The sequence below is a fragment of the Mandrillus leucophaeus genome, unplaced genomic scaffold (genome assembly GCF_000951045.1).
Source record: "Mandrillus leucophaeus isolate KB7577 unplaced genomic scaffold, Mleu.le_1.0 Scaffold900, whole genome shotgun sequence".
NCBI classification, from domain to species: Eukaryota; Metazoa; Chordata; class Mammalia; order Primates; family Cercopithecidae; genus Mandrillus; species Mandrillus leucophaeus.
In genome coordinates this window covers 877,560-898,754 of record NW_012109809.1, presented here as the reverse complement: position 1 = coordinate 898,754, position 21,195 = coordinate 877,560, and the positions used below count along the sequence as shown (strand labels likewise).

The 21,195-nt window shown below is 40.6% G+C and overlaps 1 protein-coding gene across 1 annotated transcript in view; it reads left to right on the top strand.

Annotated features, from left to right (window-relative positions):
* CD96 (CD96 molecule) overlaps window positions 1–21,195 on the top strand; it is a 113,861-nt gene that overhangs the window by 50,233 nt on the left and 42,433 nt on the right. Inside the window, exons 7-8 of the mRNA XM_011969735.1 lie at window positions 1,343–1,531; window positions 7,393–7,485. Of these exons, the coding sequence (XP_011825125.1) occupies window positions 1,343–1,531; window positions 7,393–7,485 (282 nt within the window). The remainder of the gene's footprint in view (window positions 1–1,342; window positions 1,532–7,392; window positions 7,486–21,195) is intronic.

Sequence of the window (21,195 nt, the reverse complement as noted above, 5' to 3'; positions counted from 1 at the left end):
TTTAAGAAACAATTCACCCACAACAATGACAGAATACAATTCTAAAAATATAGGTTTAAAGTTATTATAGGCCAGGCACCATGGCGCACACTTGTTATCTCAGCACTTTGGGAGGCCAAAGCAGGTGGATCACCTGAGGTTAGGAGTTCGAGACCAGCCTGACTAACATGGTGAAACCCCGTCTCTACTGAAAATACAAAAAATTAGCTGGGTGTGATAGTAGACACATGTAATACCAGCTACTTGAGAGACTGAGGCAGGAGAATCGCTTGAATGCAGGAAGCGAAGGTTGCAGTGAACCAAGATCGTGCCATTGCACTCCAGCCTGGGCAACAAGAGGGAAATCCCGTCTCAAAAAAAAAAAAGTTATTATAAATATATTATCCTGTTAAATAAGCCCTGCATAGGCAAAGCGCCCAGATTTCACCACACTAGAGACTAGATTTTGTGGTCAGAATTGCATCGGCACACAACTGCATTTAGCTATTACTTTGGTAAATAATTGCATCAGAATTGGTGTTAAGAATCTTTAATGTGAAAAAGCTGTGAGAATCCAGAAAATTCTGACATATAGTGATAGTTGGTTTTACATTAATCTTCTGCTGCCTATTATGCTATTTGGAGGTTGTACTAACATAACAGTTTAAAACAGAGTTTGATTTGTAAAGCAGACTCATGGGACCCAAAATGCAATGCTTACAAATCTACAGCTTATTTCAAGAAGAGGAGACAACGTAACAAAAATATTACAATATGCAGCATATCCTATCCTACACTTACAGCCAGGAGTTCAGAGAAGTCAGATATGAGCTCCTTTGTCCTCCCTCTCTAAGGGCCATAGCCAGACACACTTTCTCTCTCAGCGCAGAGACTACTGATACATACACAGAAGAGCTCAGAAGTGGGTAGTCCAAAACAGAGTCCCAACCAAGACTGCTTTATATTTTACTGGTCACTTAGGTATATTCCTGCAACATAACCAGACTCCACAGCAGAGCTCTCCCAAGGTCTAACCTAGACTAGGTGTAAATTATCAGTCTCACAGTTGTCAACAAACAATGCTGGTGAGCTGGGATAATCTGCCTCAAAACATTTTGGACACATGATCACAAACAAAGCAACACTATTGATCAATATGTTTTATATGATGACATGTAGAAGCTTGAGCAAACAGCTCAATTTAATTCCAGATTTGCTGAAATTGACCCTCACTGCAGAGAAGCTGCCATTTGACCACTTTAGACTCTACATTATCATAAATGGATCATGCCATGCCTTGGCATTATTGTATGGCTCTTACATAAAATGTTAGTGACTAACCATGTTCTTATCTGTCTGGCAGGAATATATATTACTAATGAAGAGAGAAAAGGCAAAGATGGATTTCTGGAACTGAAGTCTGTTTTAACAAGGGTACATAGTGATAAACCAGCCCAATCAGACAACTTGACCATTTGGTGTATGGCTCTGTCTCCAGTCCCAGGAAATAAAGTGTGGAACATCTCATCAGAAAAGATCACTTTTCTCTTAGGTGAGTTGTCTATTTAATAAGCTCAACAAGCATTTGACAAGACTGCCATAAATTCAGAATATCTTTAGTGGGAACAAGTAAAATGCTTATCACATCCATAACGTTTTAATCTCAGAAAACTTTCTATGTAACTCATAACTATTTCAAATTATCAAATATTTTTGACAAGTAGGACCCCAGTGAAAAGAATTCTTCAAATAAAAATAAAATAGTTGATTCATGTTTTCACAAAGAATTTCTGCTGAATACTGCAAATTTTTTGTTCAAATTTAATTCATCTAACTCTTAATTAGCTAGCATTTTTATTAATCCATCACATAATGAAAATTAATACTAATACTGATGATCAAAAAAGATTTAAAAGACCTTAAAATTCCTTCTGCATCCTTAGAAACATTCCATTATGTACAACATGTATACTTTTGATATTTAGGAAGGGATAAGATGTGTACAATAAAAATACCATAAAAATAGGGATTGTATCTTAATAATTGTAGTATCCCTTGGTTCAAGCACAGTATTTAGCTAATAGAAGACTTTTAAGACTTGAAAATTGTTATATAGAATTACTGTAGTTATTATATCATTTGACTAACCGGAGTATTTACTACCCTGAACCAGACGAAATAATGAAGATTTTACTACATAAAAGATAAACTAATACCTCAATAAATACAGTGACAACAGATATGCCTGAAGAAAAATAGAAGTAATGACAACTGTCAAATATTCATATTTAACAGTAATCTTTTAAAACGTAAATATATTTGCAAATCATTATTACAACTCTATAGGAGCATTAATCTATTTAACCACACCCTATTTTCAGAGATATCATAATCTATAACACACTCATAAAAACACAGAATAATTTAAGAAGGAAACAGTTTTTCTTTGTTCCAAGGGCCCAATCCGCATCTTGGGTTCTGTCCAGTTCCTTCACAAGTGCAGTGGTTGGTTATGAAGAAGAGTGTATGCCCAACACAAATCTATCCCCACTACTCAGAAGCAGGTGTGATTCTGATGCTGGGGCATTGGCATCACTCCCGTAGCCCTGCCTGTGTGTCTATGTATGTGTATATGTATATGTATATGTATATGTATATGTATATGTATATGTATATGTATGAACACATCAACCTGTGTACTTGGAGATAATCATTCAGAAATTGTGATATATTTATATATAGCCTTACTCAACTTCACCTAATTCCCTCAGGAATAAGTCAGCTCCTTCCTGGAAAGCTGGACATAATAGGACTGCAGTCTTGGAACAATGTGCAGGTAGCTGATTCTCACACAGATCTGTCAGTAGCTTTGGCAGAATCTAAGGACGTGAGCTAAAGGACCCCAAAAGTTCAAATTCCTAAAGAGAACCCTCTTCCCATTATAGGCAGAACCGTGTCTGTAAAACTAATATTTTCTGATGCTAAAACAGTGCTTGATTTCAGTATCTGAAAATAATGAATACCTTTTTAGGTAATAGGAAGAACACTGATTCTGATACTGAAAACATACCATAATTCCAATTGTATAAGGCAGACCTTGATCTAGCATAATTTGGGGCTCTGAACAGGTGGTTAATTTTAAATTGCCAAATGAGTCTTTATCCTTTGTGATCAAATATGAAAGAAAATCAATCTTGAGGAGTTCAATTTCTCAAAATTAAAGCTTACATTCTCATCCCATTCTGGCATCTATCTATGTGACTGACTTAGAAGATGCAGTCAAGGCTCTATAAAGCAGTGTCATCACTGTGTTATGTCTCCCTGTTGTTGCAAGCTCTTAAACACTTACTTCCACACATGCTCTCTGTCTGTGATGGTACTGCTGGATGCTTTGTGAACTCCGCAGTAAACTTCTGATGTGTGGTGCAAGAGTCATTGCCTTACCAAGCTATTATTGTAGACAAGATACTGAGATGAAGACACAGAAGAAAAATCTGCCATCCCTCAGTGCTACATTAGAGAAATGCTAAGAGTATTACACAGTAGGAAAAAGTTTTAGTGAGAAAAGGGAAGAAGTTTTACTCTCTTTGCGCCCTCTTGTTTCCAGAAAAGGGTATTAATGTTGAAGACTGCGAGGTAACAGCCCTTTGAGGTGATTCCTTCTCCACCTATGCCTGGTCTCCCAAGAAGCTCTGGTGCTCAGTGATCCCTATTCTAGAAAACTCAGAAAGGGCATGGGATTAGGGTTAGGGTGATCAGTGACTCTTCAGGCAGCTATCTGTGCACCAGGACCTGCAGAATTCCCACGATCCACAGTAACTACCACTAAGAAAAAAAGTCTTTCAAAGATATCATGGACCAGGCATGGTGGCTCATGCCTGTAATCCCAGAACTTTGGGAGGCCGAAGCGGGAGGATTGCTTAAGTGCAGAACTTCAAGATCAGCCTGGACAACATAGTGATACTTTGTCTCTACTAAAATATTGAAAACATCAGCCAGGCAAGGTGATGCATGTCATTAGCCCCTGTTACTCGGGAGGCTGAGGTGGGAGGATTGCATGAGCCCAGGAGTCTGAAGCTCCAGTGAGCCGTGATCATGCCACTACACTCCAGCCTGGGCAACAGTGCAAGGCCTTGTCTCAAAAAAAAAAAAGAAAAATCCTGCCCTGCTAGCCTGTCAAAATGTCTAAAATCATGGCAATGCTGAGTCTATTTTTGGCAGATTTAAAGAGCTGGGTTTCGTGGGTTTTGTTTTGGGGAGTGGGTGGGAGATATTTTGTCTTGTTTTAATCCAAAAGTTGAGTACAATACCCCCTGGGGTGGATAATATTTTGGTTGTCATCACCTTGACAGGGATTTGTTTATTAAGTGGATTTCTGACTGTAGCTATTGAGATCAAGACCTTTGGGATAGAAAGAGAGTTAAGCATTGACAGGCGTGTAGGTGTATGTGTGTGTAGGTATGCACGTGTATCTTAGCATGTGGAAAGACGAGTAACAAAAAGATATCTTAATAGTGGAACAGGAGGACCACTGCATATTGGTGTGGAAGATGTCAGACAAATACTTCCTGTTTCATGACTTCCCTCAGTGCAGCTGACCTCATACCCGTGACTGATCCTTCCTGAGAGTATCAGTTGAGAATTTCAATATGCATACAAATCACCCAGGGATCTTGCTAAAATACAAAAATTCTGATTAAGTAAGTCTAGGTGGGACCTGAGATTCTGCATTTGTAACAAGACCCTAAAAGAAACCTATTCTGCTTGTCTATGGACAACACTTTGAGAAGAAAGGACCTAGCAAACCCTCGGATTTGGCTTACTTCTAGGTGGACAAGATAAGGGCTTATACAAGCTCTGAGGAAACCCCAGAATTAAGCCAGTTGCCCTGTGGGACACACCCATGGCTACTGCTGCCCATGAGGTTGGTTCTGAGAGCCCTGCCAGAACCGAATGGACACACCCAGGAACGGACGAAGTGGCTTTAGGCAGCAGCTTACCGTCTTATGACATTATGGTAAATGCAATGATCTGGAAACTGGCAGAGGTGTTTCTGCTAAATTCTGCATTTGGGTTTTGGGAAACTGTTTCTCCTTTTGAGGTTTTAACCACCCTTTTCATACCCCCTGAGTTTTGTTTTGACCAAGGCAGAGTTTCCACTTTACAGTCTAATCTAAAACTAGACAGACATTTTTAGGCCCCATATTTTATGTTGAATGCTATGTTTCACCTCTGTCACAGGACGAAGTGTTCATCTCAAAATGCACATCTTACAACAATATATTATTGATGCACTATGAGGCTGAACACCTCAGCTTACAAAATCACTTGGTGATGAAATACGGCAGAGAAGTATCCTAAAACTGAAATATTCAATCAATGAAAAATAAAAGTTTCCCATTGTGGAAATAGAGCATAACGTATCAATATCTTCTGTTCCAGGAACTGGCAACCTTCTTCTGTAAAGGGCTAGATAGTAAATACATTTTAGGCTTCGTAGACTTTTTAATTTCTATCACAATTACTCAACTCTGTCACCCTAACACAAAAGCAACCATGGACAATATGTTAAAAAAAAAAAAAAAAAAAGGGAAAAACTGTGTTCCAATAAAAATTTTATAAACATGATTTCACTGTAGGCCATAGTTTGCCAACCTCTATTTTAATCAATATACAGAGAAAAATGTCTAGGCATTTATTTTCCAAGCCAATGCCCTGTCTTATTAAGGTAGCACTTTGGAAGATAATGCTTATGATCCACCAGCTGTCAGACACACACTTAATGCTGGCCTTCTTTCTTTCAGTGTTAAGAATAAATTTGCATGCATTGATTCACCTACTTCCATTTGCCAGAATCCATAAATATGGTGTGGAGCAAAACAGTGACTTCCCTTGAGGGGCATACACGATGACACAGAGTTATGAGGCATTTGCTAGGGTCAACACTGAGGGGTGAGCACACCACAAAGCTCCCCAGGCTTCCTCAGCTTGAGAAGGTACATTCAGGGAAGTTTGGGGATAAGAAAATGTCAGCAAACCACATAAATTAAGACCAAGAAGTCCCAGAAGTCACAGAGAGAATACTGTGCTTCAGAAATTGGGTTGAAATATTGCTTATTGGATAGAGGGTATTATTTGAGAGAGATGGAAAAAATGATAGGCAATATCAGGAAACTGGGAGTGTAATGACAGCTCAAACAATAATTAGACTTGTGTGTCATGCTGAAGAGTTCAAACTTATTTGGGATGTATGAAGAAAAAGGATGGTCATTTTGTTAACCTAGTCATGTACTTCCCATTTAACTGTCCTCCAGCTCCTCAGAGATTATTTGCACAAAAGCATTCATATAGTAGTAGGTCAGAGCTAGCTATGAGTGCCCCCAACAGCCAATGGCAATAGCAATGCTACTAACAATGAGAAGAGAACATACATGCATCTAGCTTAGAAAAACAAATTCCTCCCACTGGGCTATGTGCTATCCAGTGACATAACGTAAGTAAAATATACTTGTCCCTTAAAGTACATTACAGAATAGAACCAATAGTTTAATTATTAATTAAACATCCAGATAATTGATGTAGTTCTTCAGATGTGTAACACTGTATGCAGTAACATTATATCTACAAAAATCATAAAATCTTCTAACTTCAAAATCATCTAAGCACATTTAACCCACACGCTCCTAAAGTCAATAGAGCCTTCTGGCATTTGTAAATTGTCCTTCCAATAGGGCTATTTTTAAATACAGTAATGGAGATTTAAGGAATTGACATAAATGTAAAACATAAGTAAAACCACATTCTAGCCTCTATTTCAACTCCCCTCAACACACACACACACACACACACACACACACACACACAAGAAAAAGTTGAGGCCAAACAAAAATATTATGACAAAAGTTGACATTTTAGAAAGCAGAATAACATCACAAGTTTACTAATGTTACATCCAATTGGATAGTTGTATCATTGTTTCTACTCTTGCTGATATAAAAATTTTTGTGAGTTTATGGATTTTGTAAACTACAGGATTGCTTATCAAACACTTCAAAATATTAAATGCTATAATAGTTTTACCAGGTCTTGGTAAAGTGTAACTTTTTCCAGGGAGCCCTCTCAGACCTCCCAGTCTTTATCGGTGCACCTTTATTGCATTCCTGTGGCCACCTATACTTCCACTGTCATAGTACTCAACACAATGCTTGGCTGCCTAGTTTCTAGGCCATCGGCCCTTTAAGGACAATCCCATGTCTTTGTCATTCATCATTATATCCCACTGCCTTGACCATAATATGCCCCCAATATATTGATTTGTTACATGGTGAATAAATAAAGGAAAGTGTATTTAGGAACTAAGGCAATACTATTGCAATATTTTGTTCATTATAAACATCTTTCCAATCCTTTCAGGTTCTGAAATGTCCACAACAGACCCTCCACCGAGTGTTACAGAATCCACCCTTGACACCCAACCTTCTCCAGCCAGCAGTGTATCTCCTACAAGTAAGAATGTTTTCACACTGAGCTATTAATTTAACCAAGCAGATAATTTAACCAAGCAGATAAAATTTCAGCAAACTTGCATGGTTCATGCCTGTTTCTTAGCTATGACTTTTTTTCGGCTGAAATCGAGTTTTATTTTTTAACAGCTTTATTGAGATATAATTCACATCACATTAACTCGCCTATTTAAAATGTATGATCTAATGGTTTTTAGTATGTTCACAGACTTGTACAACCATCACCACAGCCAATTTCAGAACATGTTCATCATCTAGTAAAGAAACTCCTAAACATATTAAAGTGTCATTCTCATGGCTTCAAAGGGTTAGCATAACTTCCAAAATCCTTTATTTGAAGCCCTGGGAAAATTAAGGTCAATAAATATTCAGTGAGGAATTTAAATTCTGTATTTATTATTAAATAGGTTAATAAATTGATAGTCGTTCTCCAAAACAATGTTCTCAGTGGGGAGTTTAAGAGATTGGTTGTAAAGCGGGATAGGCCAAAGGAGGTTAAATCCTTTTAAATTTAAATTTGTTCTGGTTCAAATTAATGGTGACAAAGTTGACTGGTGAGGACTATGAATTCAGCCCTCCCATCTGAGGCATCATTAATAATGGAGGTCAGCCTGGGTCAGCAATACTATGGCAAAGGAGTGGCAGTGACTCTCAAAAGTTGTCATTGATGCAGCACATCATAAATTCCCATGTCCGTGGCCTTTGTGTCTAACAAAGAACCGTGGTGACTCTCTAATACAAAAAAGTTTATATTCTATGTAAAGTAGAAGTAAGATTCATTTCTCATTTAATTAAAACTATCAATTTTTGCTCAAAATGAGAACTGAAAATGGAATAAAACAAAAGCAGTCAGTGGGAATGAACAATTCCTTTGTCTGGTAACCTTTGGCATCTAGCCTGCAGTCACTGTCATAGGTTGATACTTCTCAGAAAATGAAGCAAGTGGCAGAGAAGCTTGTAAACCACCCATCAAAAGTTTCACATCCATCTGATTTTCTCATGTTCTTAATGTTTTGTAATTTTTCTTTTCTTCTTTTTTTGAAGCCTCTTTTTCTTCTACTTTTAACTCACCACCGATCATAAACCACAGTTAATTATGGCACTTTTCATTCAACAAGTATTAGCATATTCAAAAATAATAAAACCTTAAATCTCTCTAGTATCCTGTGTATTAGTTTTCCATTGCCGCATTAAAAATAACTCAAATTTTGGCAATTTACAAAACATGTATTGTCGCATATGGTTTCTGGGGGTCAGAAATTTCAGGAGCAGCCTAGCTGGAAGATGCTAACCTGGGTTCTTTCATGAGGTGCAGTCACACTGTTGACTGGGGCTTCAGTCATCTGCAGGTCTGACTGGAGCTAAAGAATCTGCTTCTAAGCTCTAGCATGTAGATGATCTCAGTTCCTCAGCACATGTTCTTCTCTATAGCTCTGCATACAATATGGCAGTTGGCTTCCTCTGGACCAAGTAATTCAAGAAACAGAGTGACTAAGTCAAAAGCTATATTGCCTTTTTATGGCTTTGTCTCCAAAATTGCATGTTATTACTTCTGCTTTATTTTATCTACTAGAAGTAAGTCACTAGGTCCATCTTATACTCAAGGGGATGAGAATTAGTCTCCAGGTATCAAAGAATCTCTGAACAAATTAAAGCCACCATACCCTGTCATTTAGAAGTGTCTGCACATAAAAGGCAATGTGGTTTGAGCTTCTTTATTATGGGTGGTAGACAGAGCAAGCATTATTGTTCCCACTTGCGAGATAGGGACATTGAGATGCTGAGAGCTTACATGATCACATACCTAGTAAGTGACAGTGTTTTGCATTCACACCACAGTCTTATGACTAAATTTAGTTCTCACTACATTAGATACCACTTTTTCTCCAGTTGGCCCAAACGTATCATGAGAACAGGAACCGTATTTGTTTTGCCTCCTAGCACAGAGTAGGCAGTCAAAAACTATTAGTTGAATAACTAACCGAATGAATGAAAGAATTAATAACAATAAGGTCCCTTCACTGTGTAGATGTTATTTAATAGACTATTTAATGCTAAAGAAAAAAGATAAAAATATATTTCTGCCTTCAGGAAGGTTGCATCTACTTGGAAGAGAAGGTATACACACATAAAAACAATAATTCAAAATAGTAAGATGAAAGGTGGTGTACTTTACAGAATTAAAATGCCCAGGGGGAGGTACAAACCCGTAAGTATTAGGCTTTGAAAGTTCTTTATGAGTTCATGGGCTCAGAAAACGTTACCTGGGAGACATGAAATAACTCGACCTTTCAAGTATATATTGTATATGTTTGACTCAGTGGAGAGCTTGAAAGAACATTCTAAACAGAGAAAACAAAGTGAGCAGTTGTGCAGTGACAAAGATGTTTATGGGCATTTGAGAAAGCATCAGTAGATAAGCTTGGATCAAAGAGGTGGTATTGTGTATTAAAAAAGCAGGGATGAAGACTGGAAAATGCAAACTAAACAGAGCTTTGATCCCCAGTTTAAGGACTCCAAATGCTATCCTTTATGAAACGGGGGAAGGACCTCATTCCACTTTATTTTAGAAAGAAAGTGATATAACTCATTCATCAAATATTTATTGAGCACCTACCTATCAGGTACTCTTGTAGGTGCTGTGAATACAGCAATGAACAAAACTGAAAAAAAAAAGAATGTCCTCATAGCATTTATATTCTGCTAGTTAAAAGCAGACATGAATTTCTTCTAGTTAAGTTTTTATGGGGTTAGTCTACATACACTAAGTGCTTATATCAGTGCTTACAAACACAGTTCATACTTCTGTGACAAAATTCAAAGCAAAAGAAAGCAGTTGTTACACTTAAGAAGCCTACAATTTAATATAGGTTTAGTATTAATGAAGGAAAGAAAGCACAGTCAAGTACCATATTTGTTTAAAAGCAGGGGGGAAAATGCTACCTGACCTACTATCACACTAAGACGATATAGTTGGGAAGTCTGTGCAGAATCAAAAGACCTCCGTAAAATGAGGTTCTACCACACTGGACCTGAGGGTTGTGTTAGATAAGTGGTTGTCAACCAGAGTAATTTTGCCACTCCAGAGGACCTTTGGTAGTGCCTGGAGACATTTTTGGTTGTCACAAAGAGGGTGGGAGGGTGCTACTGGCATCTAGTGCATAGAGGCCTGGGATGCTGCTAAACATTGTGCAACACAAGCCAAAACAGCCCTCACAACAAATAATCATTTGGTTCAAAATGTCAATAGTGCCAAGGCCAAGAAGCCTTGTTTCAGATCAAGGCTTAGGTGTAATTACAGTAGGTATCTCTTAATTTTCAAAATCAATCTGGATTTCTGTCAAGATGGCAACAATAGTTTATGTGTGGAATAATTTTCTGTTTGATTTTTTATGTCAATAAAACTCATGTTAAACCAGTGGCAGATTATGTCTAAATAAACTTATCTTTTTGGAATAATCACTGAATTACTATTGAAAAATCCAAATTTTGTCTTGGCAAACTGGAGGGTAATTGCGAAATCACACGATGACTTCCTGCCTCAGAAGCTGGTAGGATTCACCTTTGCATGTTCTTTGAAGAAAGGAAGCGAGATGAAGCATGTCATGGAAACCAACTTCAAAGGCTGTGGTTTCGTTCCAAATTCTAAGATGTAATGAGCTTTATAATCCAGTCATCATTACGAAGCTACATGTCTGGCTGCAAGCATCCAGTTCTTATTTTTTCCTCGATGAAAGGATATTTTTTAAACAAATGTTGAAGGTCATGAAAGCAATATTCTTTAATGAGGGGAGGAGAACTTAATAACTCATAACAAACTGCAAGAGTTATCCAGGGAAGCCCAGCTCAGTTCAACCTGAACCAATTAGTGTTTGCTGAGTCCCAACTGCATTCTCAGTGCAGTTCAAGGAAGACAGGCTGACAAGCTAAGTGGCGAGATGAGACAAGTCCATGTGGAACAATCAGAGACACTTGATGAATCCAGGGTGGGGCTGTGCAGACACAATTCAGGAGCTTCCATAGCCTTGAGGAGAGAGCCCTGTGCCTTTCAATTCACTGGCTATGACTCAGCTAACTGTTGTGTAGCCTAAGAGATGCCAACCCGGTGTGGCAATCATCCAAGACACTTGTTCATGAAACTCTTAAGTATGGAGTGCCTACAATGTGTCAGGGACTTTTGAGGTGCTCGGATACAGTGATGAACAAGACAGACAGGGCTCCTATTGCTTACAGAGCTTATAATCCTGTGTGACCCATTTGCCTTGCCTCCTATTTTACTGCCCACCAGTCCCTTTCGCTCTGCCTCCTATTGTTACGTCTGCACATGACCCTTAGACCTGATGATGTTGATTTTAATATTAAGCCCTTTCTAATGACTTAGCTGGTCCTCACTATCTGGGTCTTTCTACTCCTGGGTTCTTAGAGTAAAACACTAGGTCCAGTCTGCCTCTAATCCTCAGCCAGCACCCCATGTAGACAGAACTGATCCTTGCCAAGTGGATGATCATGCACTGAGAGGCACAGACTAAAGGAAGCAACTGCCCAGGGGATGCAACAAAACTACTGATTTATGAGTAAAAATGTCAGAAATGGTGGGGGATCAACCCAGAAGACATGTCACTAGATGAGATTAGAAGAAAGTAAATCAGAAGTTCAGCAGTTGATAGGGGTATTGGATTCTAATGTTAACAGGGGAATGCCAGAGAGAGTCTCCAAGGCAGTGACAAGGCTCCAGTGATTTGTTTGTGACAGCAACTTCTGACCCCTTTGCTAGTCATGCCATGCCTGTGTTCAGGTGCCAACAGGGCACCTCAATTGCTGTTCAGTAGTTTCTGCCGTTATCAATATGTATCTGCTGCTGAAAAGTAAGAAAAGTCAGTGAGTGCTGGGGGAAAGGAAGGGGAATCAGGGAAGTCTTCACACAGGGTCTGGAAGAAAATACTGACTCAGGTAGAAGAAAGATGAGAAATGGATCTTCACATTCTCATCATAAGCAAAGACATAAAACAAAATGAGCGCAGGACATGAGAAGACAAGCAGGAGTTCTGACATTGCTTGTTGGGAGAAGGCTAAGGGTTGATTAGGTGGGGTGGAACAAAGTAAAGATGGGCTTCAACTCATTTAGCCCCAGTTCATAGCCCACAGCCCAACATGTCTCCTTTATGCTGGGCTGAAGGTCAGTGCCCACGTTATCCTAACCACGCAGATTGATGAGGCTGACTCAAATGTGTTTAGATGTAGCTGAAGGCCTGTGTTGTCCAGTTAATGTCACTACTGTGTTTAAATGTCAACTAATGGGCTATGAATTGGGGCTGTGATCTGAACAACAAATAGCCAGTATGGCTTTTTTAGTATGTGGGAAAATGTCAGGAAAACAGAAGCTATGTATATGGTAGGTGATAGTTGCAAGAGCAGACAGCAAGAAGACGAAATGATATAGATTTAAAGTGGTTTAAGTTTATTTTCCGTGATCACAAAGGTGGTTAAAAAAGTGATATGGTCTGAACTAGAATGGGCATTGGTAGAAATGGAGAGTGCTGCAACAGGAGGCCTACCAGGATTGTTTGCATAAATGCAGGGGCTAAATAAAAGGTTTTCAGAGAACAATCATACAAGGACCTTTCTATTTTTTTCCTAGCAATTACATAAAAATGTTTACCAACTGACATGATTGTATAATAACACTAGGCAAAAATATTAATATTTGTTGGTTGCCTCCAATATGCATGGACTGTTCTAAACTAGTAAAAGTATTTTCTCATTGAATCCTGCCAACAACACAATTACTTAGGTACTATTATTATCCCACTTTACAGATGAAGATACTGAGGCACAAAGAGGTTAAGTAACTCACTCAAAGTCAAGCAGAAAGTAGATGAGCCAGTATTGAGCCCAGACAGACTTCAGACCTTGAGTCCTACTGTCAGAGAGTACATGGTTGGTGCTGAATAAATGTCTTTAGACACTGAATAAATCCCTTCTAGTGTGAAGCTGTTATAGGTCTCAGGAAAAGGTCAAACATGACAGCTATGCTTACATTAATCTCTCCCTTTTTTAGACCAGTGTTTTCCTGAGACATGCAGCATCTGAGAGTGAAGCTAACATTTCCTCAGTTGGAAATAAATTAAAGAAACCCCTCCTTCATTTGTAGCCCAGCCGCCCCCCCACCACCATCAACACTTTTATCATATAATTCTCACTGTAGGTATGAATCTACAGAATCCATACAAAACTCCAATGCTTTTCCTTGAATCCTAGGAAATTCTGTTTATCGTATCTTTTTCACCACCTTCCACCTGGGGCACACAAAACAGACTGTTAAAAGGATTTCTCTTTTTTCTTTATCTGTCACCTGTAAGTCAAGCTCAGTCTTCTTGACGACTAGTTTACACTGCATATTTGTTTATTCAGTTATTCCCCTTTGGGGTGAGGTTCCTCAGGGTAAAAGCTAGTGGATGACCTATTTTTCAGTTTATTTCATAATTATTGAGTATCTACAAGTTCACCACATGATGCGTGATGAGTTCTGTCCTGCTTACTGTCATCTTCCCCAAGGGAGTCCTGAAACCCTTTCTGGACCAGTAATCCAGCAATACACATTATTATTCCCCATTTAGTCAGCACATGTCCTGAACAATCTGCCTCCCACATGAAACCAATTTTATGCAGGGTTTAGGTTTAGGTTTCACACCACATGTCTCCTTTATGCTGGGTTGAAGGTCAGTGCCCACGTTATCCTGACCACACAGATTGATGAGGCTGATTCATATGTGTTTAGATGTGGTTGAAGGCCTGTATCATCCAGTTAATGTCACTACTGTGCTTAAAGGTTCTTTGTGCTGCAGGTAAATTGATGGAGAGCAATCACACATTTGTCCAGAAACTAGATGGATAAGTCTAAGTCTGTGCTATGCCAATAGGTGCTGTAGTGATAGAATGAAAGGCCAAATGGAAATATTTCGATTTTAGAAAATAAGTTAAATTTTTAGGTTCAGTTTTACATTGGAGTAAGGTCAAATCTTAGATGACAGCGTCTGACTAACCAGATAAGTTAACCAGCAGCTTGAAACTTACAAATAACTTTTACCTTTGTACTTTGTTGATTAAATAAGCTAAACTGGGTAGGTTAGCAAAAAATAATTTTTACTTTTTCCATTCTTCTCTGTTCAGATGAGATCTATTGAATAATTTTTTCTTGGCCTCTAAAAGAAATTTCCAACAGATTACTTCGCTTTTTTTGGTAATTTTCATACAATAAATGTCATCTGGTCCCTTTCAGCCTCAAGAACAGACTGTGTCAGTAATTAAAAACTCTTGTCAAACGTAATCTCAAAACTCAAAAAAGTGAATTTAGTCCAGAACTTCTTTCCTCTCCCTTCCCCCAAGTGTGGGTCTAACTCAACTTGGAAAGACTGGGATATGTGAGGTGGGGGTAGGGAAGAGACAGGGAATGTCTCTGATTCCCTGGCCTGGCTCCATCCTCTCCTCCACTCCTAGCTGCTGGCTTGGGCCCCTCTTTATGGGGAATGGCATAAGAAGAAGAAGGGAGAGGTAGGTAAGGAAGGACCTTCCTTAATAGGCTGGCTGTAATCTGACTTAGGTGTCCCCTGGATGAGGAGAATAAAAACTGCCATATTGACTTCATGGGGCACTCTGGCAAGTTTTTCAGAAATCCCTGACTGTCCTCTGACTGCTTCCCTTGGTGCAGGCCATGCCTCTCTTCTGGTCTTCTGCTTGCTTCTCCCTGCAGCCTCTAAACTTCTGAAGGTCAGCTCCTCTTGGGGGCTTCTTTGCTCCTCTAGGTGTTCTTCCTGAGTGAGATTATTTTCATGGCACCCTATTATGTCTGGAAAAATATGCACCTTTGCCTACCCTATGGAGAAAGTGCTCCTCTTCACCAGTGTGGCCCTGTCTCTCTTCTCCGTGCCCATTCAGAGCTGCTAACCAACCATGGACTCCTCATGTAGCCTCTCCAGCCTGAGTAAGGCACCATGCCCCTTTGTCCTAAATTGCAGGACACACAGGTCAAGAGATCTCAGTAGTTCTCCCAGATCCACACTTTACTTGGTCTAAAGTGAAGGAGCGGATTCTTCTTCATCTTCTCCATGAGGGAGGGCCTGATGCACAGGACCCTTCAAAGGAACACTTAGCCACGCTGCTCCCACTCCATCACACAGCTTTGAGGTTGATGATAGACCAGCACTGACAGGTCCCACTCCACACTGCCTCACATGTCCTGCATAGGTGGGCTAGAACCCTGCTTTCAATGTGAGGTGGCTTGTGCCCTGTGCTATGGTTCTTAACCTTTGGAACCTCATCTGAAATGAAGGTACAAGGATTCCATTTAAAAATTTTATTCTGCATGGTCCATTGAAGAGTTAAAGGAAATAAAGTGAAAATGAAGCAAACATGATGAGGTGATGGTTAACGCACTGAGAGGATCCACAGAAAGCTGTAGTTCTTAGCAATAGTGTGATGGATGGAAAATAAACACTGAGTTCTAGAAGCATTGACCAAAGGTGAGGATGCTTGAGGAATATGAAGGGAGACAGGAGAATGGAGAAAAGGGAAAGTTTTCGTGTGGGTGGTTCCTTCCTCTAAGGGTGATTAAAAGCAGCAGAAGAGACTAAGCAAACAAAATACCTACATAGCACTTGGTTCACAGTAAGTGTTAACATGTTGTATTCTATTATTAGACCCTCTAAATCCATTCGGAAATACAGTAAGAACCCAAAGTAGGAAATAGAATGGCTGATTAACCAGTCTGTCTTTGTCTAAGGGGTATGTATGTGTGTGTGTGTGTGTGTGTGTGTGTGTGTGTTTTAATAAAAATAATATAGGTTTAGAATAAAAGCAAATAATCTAGGTTTAGAATTATGTGTATCCACTTGAGACAGATACTGATGTAAACAAAACCAGGCTCACAAGGACCAAGGTCTAGTGAGGGGAGGAGGGAAGCGGGCAGTAAAGAGGAGCAGAAATCTACAGTTAGCATAAAAAGCCACATTATACCCTACTTGTTGCACTCTCCCTTCTCTTGCTTTGCTCAGTCAAGCTGGCCTCCTAGCTTTTTCTTTAGCATGACAGGGTTTCTCTCATCTCAGGGCCTTTTGACCTTATTTCCTATGCCTGAAAACTTCTTCCCCCAAATATCTATATGGATCACACCCTCATCTTCTCGAAATTTTGGTTCAAATGTCACCTTATCGATGAGGTACTCCATGACCATCCAATTTTAAATTGCAGCTGCCTCCCACTCCACTTCTTGTTCTCCTTTTTTGGCTGTATTTTCTCCATAGCACATTTTAACACCGTCTATAAGTTACCTGTTTGGCTCCTCTCCACACAAAAAACGTAAATCTGATGAGGGCAGTGTTTTTTATCTTATTTGTCTACTGACATAGCTGTACCACCTAGAGCAATGATAACACATGGTTATCAATGTGTTGATAATTCGGTAAATGTTTTTTAAATGGAGAATTTTTTTAAGTACAAAAAAAAGAGATTAACAAAGGAAGGCTTTAGGGAATGCAGAGGATATCTCCCTTTAAAAAAGCCATCTGACTAGGGCTGACGTCTGCGTAGTCTTATGACAGGAAGCTGAAAGGTGATGGTGGGACAGGAAGAGAAGCTACCAAAGGCCTGCTATTCTGGGCGGTTGTATGCTAGACATCATGAGTGAGCTCTCCCATAACTAGGCCCTGGTTCTGATGATGCATGCTGCAGTAAGGCTAACTACAGTTATAAGGCCACCAGAATGGAATAAATATAGTCTTTAGTGTCAGACAGGCTTGGGTTCAGTTCCTGTCTCTGCCACTTACAGGCTCTGTAGCCTACAGCAAGTCATTCTGATGGCAGCAGCTGCCCGACTGGACTAGCTGCTGTGAGGATGCCAGCTGCAGCGAGGGAGGCGTGACTGGGACTGTGGAACCCCCGGAGGCTGGGAACAGGAAGGAGCCTGCCCCCTACTGACTTGGTGGGGTAGGAGCCCTGGGCTCTCAGGGCAGCTGTAGCCACCCAGCTGCAGTTCCGTACCCTGGCATCCCAGGCCTCTCGGGGGCTGGGAACACCCCCACTTCTGCAGACTCAGAAGGGCCTTCTTCCACTCCCTGGACTCTTGCTACTCCTAGCACCTGCTCCAATTTCGGAGCAAGGTCGAGGTTCAGCCCAGGCACTGTCGCAACCTGGCCAGGTGTGTGCATGCTTGGGGCAGCACTCATACACCAATCCCCCACCTTGGCCCCCTCTGGACTTTGGGCACCAAGGAGCACAGGAGGAAGGCAGCAGGTGGGGGTGGGCTAAGGGCAGCTGGATGCAGGTCTGCAGGTGCCCTTTGGTGCAAACAGCCTGGGCTATGGAAGGCATGATGACAGTGGGAGGCTGACTAGGTTCCTGAATGGAAAGGCGTAGGTCCCCAGTGAAACCTCACCTTCAGGCTAGGGATGGCCTGAAGCCTGGGAGCTGGGCTGCCAGTTCCAGGTGAAGTCCATGGATATGAGTGATAACTTCACTGATGACCATTGGATCAACTGGATAATGCTTTTTCCAGGCCCGCCTATGGCCATCCATGGACCAATCACCATGCGCTTTCTCCCTTCTAATCCCATGAAAAACTGGGGACTCAGTCAGACTCAGACAGAAGTCAAGACTACCAGCTGTGAGAGGGAGCTACCCACTATGGGTCTCCTCGTCCAGACCACTTGCCGGCAGAAAGGAGCTACCCACTACAGGTCTCCTCTCCACTGAGAGCGGGACACTCACTTGGAGAGCCTGCCTGTGGAAAGGAACTACCCACTTCAGGTCTCCTGAGAGCTGTTCTGTGGCTCAGTGAAGCTCCTCTCCACCTTGCTCACCCTCCAGTTGTCTGCATACCTCATTCTTCTTGGAGGTGAGACAAGAACTCGGGACCTACTGAACAACGGGACTGAAATAGTTGTAACATAAACCGGGCTGAAACACACCTCCCACCTGCTCACCACATTGCAAGCAATGAGAAAGAGAGAAGAGCTGTGGCCCTTTGGGGAGCCCAGACCTAAGGCCCCCTGAGCCAGATCTGTAACACCCTCTTTGGAGCTCTACAGTTCCTGGCATCTCTAAGCTTTCAGGTGCCACAGTGTTCCCCTTGTCCAGACACCAGTGACCACAGCAGAAACCGCTTGCAATACATCTGGTCCAGCAGCAGCCTCACACAAGAGTCAGCACCCATGCTGGAGCCTGGAGCTTCCCACTCTGCCTCAGCAGACAGTGTGCCTGGCTGTGTGCAGTGGCCAGACCCCACGCTGACTCGTTCACACACCCCTTACTGCTCTGCACCTGGCTCACCCTTGGCAGGTGTGGGATCCAGGCTGGTAGCACAGACCAAGCACAGCCTGCCGAACCAAGTGGGTGGAACAAGCCCAGAAGTGTGAGCAATACCCAGGCAGAAGACACCACTGGCCCCAGAATTTCTGGCTGGCAAAGCAACACCCCAAGGATCCTGTGACAATTTCACCTCTGTAGTAGTTTCCTTGTCTTAAATAAATGAGAGTAACATTATCTGGTTCATATGATTATTATGAGAATCAAATGTGAAAGTGTATAAAAAACAAAAATGAAGGTACGACTCATACTGTCCAGTCTGAGAAGAAATGTCATGAGTCTAGTAAGCAAAAACCATCTCAAAATAAATCAAGACCTTTATTTGTAATTTTTAATTCCTTGAAGAAGGAAACAATGACCAAATTTATTTCTCTCTTTTTTTAAGTTACCAGTATATCCTTTATGCTCCCCTTATGCTACTTTGCAACTGCTCACTTGCTTCTTTTATTTGTCATATAGTAGGTCCATATTAAATTATCTTTAAAATCTATGTTGTTTGGAAAATATTTCAGCATTTCCCAAAAGTTAGCCAAACATAGATCTTCTAGCCTTCCTCTACCTTTCCTTTCTCTAGCAATTAGGTCACCAGGAAGACTGGCAAGAGTATAGATTAAGAGATTCAGTTCTGCTTGACGATGTCATATGGAGATGACCAAAATTAGCTCTTTTAGAACATGTTTCTGTCTGCCCACTCAATTCAGCACTGACTGGAGCTGTCTTCTAACTTAATTGAATTTCCAGTGATAGCGTAAAAGGGGGGCGTTATTTTATTTTAGTGAGAAAATTTTTAAAGAGTTAAAATAGAAATGGGCCAGGAAGGCTTCAAACCTCCTCATGCAACCTCATGGCCATTTCTGAACTAGTATAAACAAAACATTTTGTGTGAAGTAGTGTTTACCTCTAAATTTCATCTTATTTCCTGGAGACATGGGTCATTATAGTATAACTCTGGATACTTGCAACATTTAATAATACTAAACATTCACATTGAAGAAGGAATAAACAATCAGCAAACAAAGCCATCAACTCCCTATCACAGAGTTTGGCATCTTACTTGCCTATATAGTATCTCATGATTTAGAACACACTATTGAATATCGAAGAGATTTTGCTATGTTGTGAAATACAAACTTAGCCTTAAAATGAAAGGTACAAAGCAAGCTTTCTCACATCTGAAAATACATGATCAATATGAATCTTTCAAAAACATGGCTACGAGGAATGCAAATAAAATATTTTTAATTCTCTACATGATATCAAGAGACAGTCAGACATGTTCTTATATAGTTACAGAATCTCCAGGTCAGGTTTTAAGAAGGGACTTTTTAAAACAAAACAAAACTCCTAAAAAATAAGCAGTGTTGCTGCACCCTGTGCCACAGTTTGATCACTGTTCTCCTGCTGCTGCTTATGTCTTGGATATGCACCTTGGCAGGTAACATCCCACCTAGCTCTCACATCCAGTGCAACTCAGCACATGGAAAAAACACCCTGAGGGTTTGTAAAAGCCCAGTCCTGGAATGGACAGGTGCCAGAAATGGCTATTACTAGTCCGTGATATGTGAGACCACACACTGGGCCTTTGCACTGGCTATGCCCTCTGCCTGAAAGCTCCCACCCTCCCTCCACTGGCCACAATCTCCCACTACATTCCTTGGGAAAGCTTTCCTGGGACTCTGGGTGAGCCATCCCCCCTTTAATATGTTCTAGTGTTTGAATTGGCTTACGTGATCCTCTGCTTGATGTCCATCTCCTCCGTGAACTTAAACTCCAGGAAAGCAGTATTCCCAGTACCAAGCACAATGCCTGAAATATAGAGACTTCCAGATATTGGTTGAACAAATGAAAGAATGTATGCAGGGAGTAGCAAGAGAGGACTATGTGAAGATTGTTAGAGATCAGGTCATGGAGTATGAAGGGGCCTTAACCTTGAACCATAGTGTAAAGTGGAAGAGAGAGGGGTAGATTTAATTTATCTAGGAATTACATAGTTCTCTAAATAACTTTAACTCTGAATTCTACATAATGAGTGAAGTCTCATAGTAAAGGAATCATTCTCTCAATAACCTGTGCAAGTTGGTTCGGACCCTCAAGTGGAAGTCTAAAGAATATTCAGCTGGAGACCAATACGAGCGAAATAACTTTGTGCTCCCTGGGGAAAGAGACTAAGAGACTAGGTATCATTGATCCTTTTGTTCCCCACCCTTGGCATGTATTCAGCCCTCAATGTACTCCACAGTCTTGTGTGTCAGAAGGGTAAAGCAACATAGATGTCTAAGTTGGAGCAGAGACATAGTCACACAAGGATTAAGGCAGCATGCATTCCTCAGCACGT